The following is a 6,121-nucleotide window of genomic DNA, read 5'->3' on the forward strand; positions in this document are numbered from 1 at the left end:
ATGGTTCGATTTTTCTCCTTCCAGTTTCGGTTTATTCAGTTCGGTAATTTCGAGTTATTCGGCTTGAATATTAACTAATGCATAGAGTCATAGACCGCAATATTCTTAATTAAAGTAATAAATGAAAACGTTCTAAATTCACCAGACTGTTGGCAAAATCTTTGTCCAAAACCATCAAGTATCCACTAAGAGAAAAAAGGTACATAAAAGAATACATTTAATCATTGGAAATATCATTTCATTTGCTTACAATTAATTGTTAAAATTAGAGAATCCAACATATGCAACAATAATACAAGAGTAACGAAGTAAGAAATACTCCAAAACCGTTGAAATATTACATTAAACTGCTTGGCAACCTAGAGAGTAAGAATTAGAATCTGCATCTTACCTTGTTCCTCCATTTTCCTAAAGAAGTACATGGGATTTACTGCCAACCTCAATATGAATGCCAAAGAAAAGTATTGTGTAACTTAGTATGATAATCAATAATATCTGTAATGTGTAATTTAGTATATATTTCGGTACGGTATCGGTATTTCGATATTATTTTTTAAAATATCAAATACCATACCTAATGCTAAATTATTTTAAAAACTTAAACCAAATACCAAAATATCAAATACCATATACCAAAATTTTCTATTTCGGTACGGTAATTCGTATTTTCCATATTATGAACAGCCCTGGGCACCACTACCTTGTTTTAATATTCCTATATTTTACTCTCTTTCCTTCCTATGCCTGGTCTAGAACGGAGAATTAACTACGTGTATAATTTTATTTGACGTGCTTTCTGTTCTGTTCTGTCTGAAAAATATTCACATACTCTATCCTAGTAGTAATTTTTAATTTCTATTTTTGAGTGATGAAAGCGTAATTGCAATTTTACAGACAAACATCCAAGCCAAATACACTTGTTCTTCAAAAACATGCTGGAAAGTAAGCAATGAGTCCTTTCTATCATTCTTTAAGTCATGCACTGAGTTATAATTGTTAAAATATCATTACAAATTGTGGAGGTGACTCTTGATAAAGGAATTCACATGGGGTTTCAGAATTTTACCCCTTCAAAAGAAGAGAACCAAAAGTTCAGCAGTTTTCCTTTGCAGATGATCATTCAGTATCATGGGAAACTTAATCATAAATGCTGGAGACCTGTCACTAAAACCAGGTTTTTCGTGGGATTTAACCATACAAAGGACGAGAAATTCCGACAAGAAACACAGAAGAAACCAAACATCAACATACAGATTACAGATGCAATTCTGATCTTCTTTAATGGACTTCAGTAAAACTTGGAGCAACTTACACAAATATTTAATCATATTTCCGTAAGCAAGAGAAGAAAGTTTTGAAGAGCCTTCTGATTTCTATTCATTCGACTTCCACCTGTTTTTGAGATATCTAAAGTCACTTCTGCAGGGTGCATGACTCTGAATGCTCTAGAATTAATAACTCAGCCAATTTTGGGACCCAGATAAAACTTTGGATCCCTGAAAAACCTTGTGATTGTCTCAGCTGTCGTGGGTGAGAGGTCAGTCGTTTCCAGAATGTACTCCTTTGATGACTTAGCTATTGCTTCAATTGAACCAATAGTTTGATAAAGCTGAAACAGACAAAAGAAGACAAAGAAGTGACTACAACTGTCTGGATAGATAAATGCGTGTAATTGATAATACGACGCTGTCATCCTTTAAAGCACACATTATAAACAAGAAAAGGTGCCATGATTTTGGTATGTCATAGGAATATATATGCAAAATAGAAGTGACAAGAAGGATCATTAGTGGGAAAGCTTGCAGTATGATGTGTTCATTCATGTATCAGCATCATGTGAAAATGCAGCAACATTAATTACTTTCAGGCTTTTGCATCAGAATCTGTAAGACAGACAGGAAGACAGGTGTTTCAAAAACTAAATACTTTATTTGACCCACAATTGTGATTTATTTCAAAGGTTGTCATAACTCAAACCTCATTAGTCAAGTAATACAGGTTGCATGTCTCGCGCCTGGATGGTACAGATATTGTAGAATCCTCGATTTGGCTCAGGCTTTTCATACAAAGTAAATGACCACATAGCTAAAATGACATCTTCGATTTTGTTGACCTAAAACTGACCCTACAGTCCGCAAGCAAACATATGGAAGAGAACTCTGAAATTGCCAAATTACTGTGGTTCAACATATGAGTGATAGATTGAGACAAAAGGTGATACTATGATTCTTTACAAACTTACAGGTAATCGAGAAAGGGATTCGCTATAATAAGGTTTTTATCATGGTACAAGACATCCGATGGACCATAGATGGGAAAAGCATTAAATAAAATACCACATTTGCATCATGGCTGTCAACACCAGGGATTGATGTAACCACTTGTTGGTAAATCTCCATTGCCTGTACTGATTTTTCCTTCTAACAGCAAGGCAGAATGTCTCAGGTTCACAAGAAAACACCTGGCTATCAGTCAGAAGACTGGAAAACTATTCAACCCTTTACCTCAGCTTTTAATTTTGCCAATACACCCTGTCGTTTGCACACTGCAACAGATACTTTTGGCAGTAAATATACAATTAAGTTTCTTTTGTTCAGCTTGGAGAATTGATATCTTACCCCCACGAGCATGTGCTATCTTCACAATTTTTTCAAAGCCCATCTCAAAGTCTTGCACAGGAACAAATGTTGGCCCTCCAGGTTGCACTACATACCTTCAAGAAAATCAAGAGATTATCCAAGTGCTTCATATTACGCCACACCTTGATATAGAGATTACAGATAGAAGGCGAAGTTAGATTTGACTCACTTGAAATAGGAGTGTATGAAAGAATCATTCTGTTCCTTTGAAGAAAGGGTGATAACCACATAGAAGCTTGCAAACTGCTCCTTCACTTTCTCAGCTCTATATCAAGTCACAAACTTATCAATTTTTGATAAAGTGCAAAATTGGATTTTGAGAGATATAGGGCACGTTTACTTTCTAAAGATAGATTCCTTGTCGACGACATCCCAATTGGTCACAAACATGAAAGCAACCGACAAACCGCCAAAGATAAAGATAAAATCCTGTGAATAGGAAATGTTATTACTGCCATTTGCAAAAGAAAGACTTTATATGAAGACCACCACAGCTGAAAAGAGTAGTTACTGGTGCAATTGGAAGAATATTTAAACGGAAAGAACTTTCATTGAGAAAGCGAGAGATGAAATTGAGAAAGGACGGGTTCTGTGCATCTCTCCATGTGCTACTCATCACACAAACGCCATTGCTACCTGCAAGAGTTGATGATCGATGGTAACGTAAGACATTTACTTTCAAAGTGCAGTGTGATTGATCCTTACAGTTAAAATAGCAATCTAGAACAGTTAAAACATCTGGAAATATTATTTGTCAAAAATAATCTACAAATATTGTTCCCTAGGGATAAGAAATGCAAAAACCTTGCAAGAACTTATTTGTGAAATACATATTCTCCTTAACATCAGAGACAGTTGAAGTATAGATATTTTTTACATGGAACGAGCAAGTAAGCAAATAAAGGTTTCCTTCAGGACATGAGAACTGTAGATCTTGATCATTCAAAGAGAAGAATAAGCAAATGAAGACATTCAAGCAATTTGCTTATATAAACTGTTAAAATATTTTTCCTCTAAACAATTAAGCATAAACATTGATGCTAATGTTCAATACAACAACATCCTAACATATACTAAGACAAAAACTTCTAAAATGCAACTTAAGGCGGTTTATAATTATACATGCATTATTTATCAAGCCTCTTAATCTGCATATCACAAGTTCAAAATTCACCATGTACAAAGTGAATATAACCTTACAGATCATTGGAGATTTAAAAATTAAAGTTTGATCCACCACTTTTCGAACTAAATATATCAGATACGTACAATAAATATAATATGGCAGTTTTTGAACTTTCATAACAGGAACTATACATTCACGTTTTCGAGATGTATTTAAGTTATTCTAGTAAAATTGACAAAAAAAAAAAAAGCATCAAAATTGAGTTATTACTCAGGAATTCTACTTTGAATACGTTAAATCAAATTCGAAAATTCGAAACTAAGTAAATCACAGACGTATTTCATTCAAAATTCGAACAAAAACAGAGGAAAAAAAAAACTAAAATTCGTCATAACAAAAAAGTCAGTTATCATTCTTCAGACTTAGCACATCAAAATTTCAAAATTATACGAATAGCTATTTTTAAGCAAAACAAATTACTGCTCCATTTTACACATATATTGTAAAAGAGTTCGAGGAAATGAGAAAAATACATAAAGTCGGTAAGCTTGTAGTATTTGATAATGGCATCGAACCGCCGAATCCTCCTTGACTCATCGCTGCTTTTATGGAGAATGATGCGTTTCTGTTTGAGTTCGTAAGCTGGCTTATATATATAGTCCTCCATCCTCCGAATTTTGGGCCATTTGGGCTGAGGGTAAATGGGCCTGGGCTATACTTCGGTCCAGCCCCGAATGTTGAGATATGTATTTATTTTGGGAAGATAGCAGACTCCACTACTGCACTGTATGAGTCAGTTAGTTAGGTAGTTAGTTATGCTTCCGATAGTTAGTTAGTTAGTTACAGATAGTTACATTTTCGGTAGTTAGTTGCAGTTTTTGCTTTCCACTTGCCTAGTCCAGCTGTGTCCAGCTGTCAGTGTGTATATATAGGAGTCGGGTACTTGTAATTGTTGAGGATTTCATTTTATTCATAGCTCCATTTTCTGGAAGCTTCCCAGATGTCTCTCTCTCACACCTCCTCTGTTTTTCCTCCATTAGAGCTTAGAGTTAAGCTCAAGTTTCACGTCTGATAATTGCTCATTCTCGTCATGGTATCAGAGCCTTGCGCTCACTGTTCTCTCGTGTTTTATTGACACTCGATCATGGACTACTCGATACTGATCAGTTGCTGAGATCTAGGGCTCATTTAATTGTGAAATCAACTCAAAATCAAAGTTCATCTGCCTGTTGTCCTTCTACAAAATTATTATATTAGTTTGATTGTGCTGTGATAGTTTTGTTCTTTTTTTGTTGTTGATTGAATTATGTTTGTTAAGTAATTGCTTGAAGTTATGGCTGGAGATCAAGCTCCTTTAGATGATTCAACCACCGCAAGCTACACAAATTCACAAACTGCTATGGATTCGACCAATCCGTTATACATGCATCCTTCAGAGAATGTTGGATCTATGCTGGTTCCATTGGCCTTCGATGGATCTGGTTACAGGTCTTGGAAGAGAGGAGTTTTAAGAGCACTATCTGTGAAGAACAAAACAGGATTTATAAATGAAAAACGTAAAAGGCCAGATCCAAATTCCCCCATGTTCAATCAATGGGAAAGATGTGATGATATGGTTACTTCGTGGATACTAAATTCATTGTCCAAAGATCTAGAAGATAGTCTACAATATGTGAAAGATGCTGAAGAACTATGGCAGGAGCTGGAGGACAGATATGATCAAACGAATGGAGCTAAATTATATCAATTACAAAAGAAAATCAATGACTTAACTCAGGGATCACTTGACATTACTGGATATTATACAAAGATGAAGAAGTTGTGGGAAGAACTCAGTACTTTGAATGCTAATGCACGTTGCACTTGCAACTGTACATGTGGAGCTAAGGCAAGTATGCATAAGGCAAAGCAAGATAGGAGGCTAATTCAATTTCTGACGGGACTAAATGAGTTATATACAATAGTGAGAGGCAGTATTCTTATGATGAACCCATTGCCTTCCTTAGCACAAGCCTTTTCCATCCTCATTCAAGAAGAAAAGCAAAGGGAGATGAGGCCACAGAGTCAACTGCTTATGGAGTCCACAACCTTAAATGCAGGTAGAGCTGGTAACAACAATTTCAGGAACACAAATGGAAATGGATATAACAACTTCAAAATGAACTATAATCAGCATGCAAATAACAACACTGGGAGTAGTGTGTTTAGGGGGAGCTACCCTCAGAATAGATCTCGTTTGTACTGTGAGTTTTGCAAGAGGCCAGGGCATTCCAAGGACAAATGTTACAAGCTACATGGTTATCCACAAAACTCACCACAGAGTTCACAGCAGTCCAGATTCAATAAAGGCAAATGA

At 35.5% G+C, this 6,121-nt stretch overlaps 2 protein-coding genes across 3 annotated transcripts; one reads left to right on the forward strand and one right to left on the reverse strand.

The window, feature by feature from the left end:
• Positions 1-1,161: 1,161 nt before the first annotated feature.
• Positions 1,162-4,412, reverse strand: LOC107785575 (protein PARTING DANCERS-like). 2 transcript variants are annotated; one of them, XM_016606912.2, is made up of 8 exons: positions 4,299-4,412; positions 3,151-3,275; positions 2,980-3,068; positions 2,809-2,904; positions 2,619-2,713; positions 2,505-2,545; positions 2,337-2,417; positions 1,162-1,609 (listed from the first exon to the last, which is right to left on the reverse strand). In XM_016606912.2, the coding sequence occupies exons 1-8, from the start codon at positions 4,360-4,362 to the stop codon at positions 1,460-1,462; spliced, it is 741 nt and encodes a 246-aa protein (XP_016462398.1). In that variant the 5' UTR covers positions 4,363-4,412; the 3' UTR covers positions 1,162-1,459. The 2 variants fall into 2 exon arrangements, with proteins under 2 accessions (XP_016462398.1, XP_016462397.1); XM_016606911.2 differs by having other exon boundaries at positions 2,337-2,420.
• A 686-nt stretch (positions 4,413-5,098) lies between these two features.
• LOC107785573 (uncharacterized) lies at positions 5,099-6,121 on the forward strand. The gene has a single exon (XM_016606908.1). The coding sequence runs from the start codon at positions 5,099-5,101 to the stop codon at positions 6,119-6,121; it is 1,023 nt and encodes a 340-aa protein (XP_016462394.1).

The sequence above is a fragment of the Nicotiana tabacum genome, chromosome 22 (genome assembly GCF_000715075.1).
Source record: "Nicotiana tabacum cultivar K326 chromosome 22, ASM71507v2, whole genome shotgun sequence".
NCBI classification, from domain to species: Eukaryota; Viridiplantae; Streptophyta; class Magnoliopsida; order Solanales; family Solanaceae; genus Nicotiana; species Nicotiana tabacum.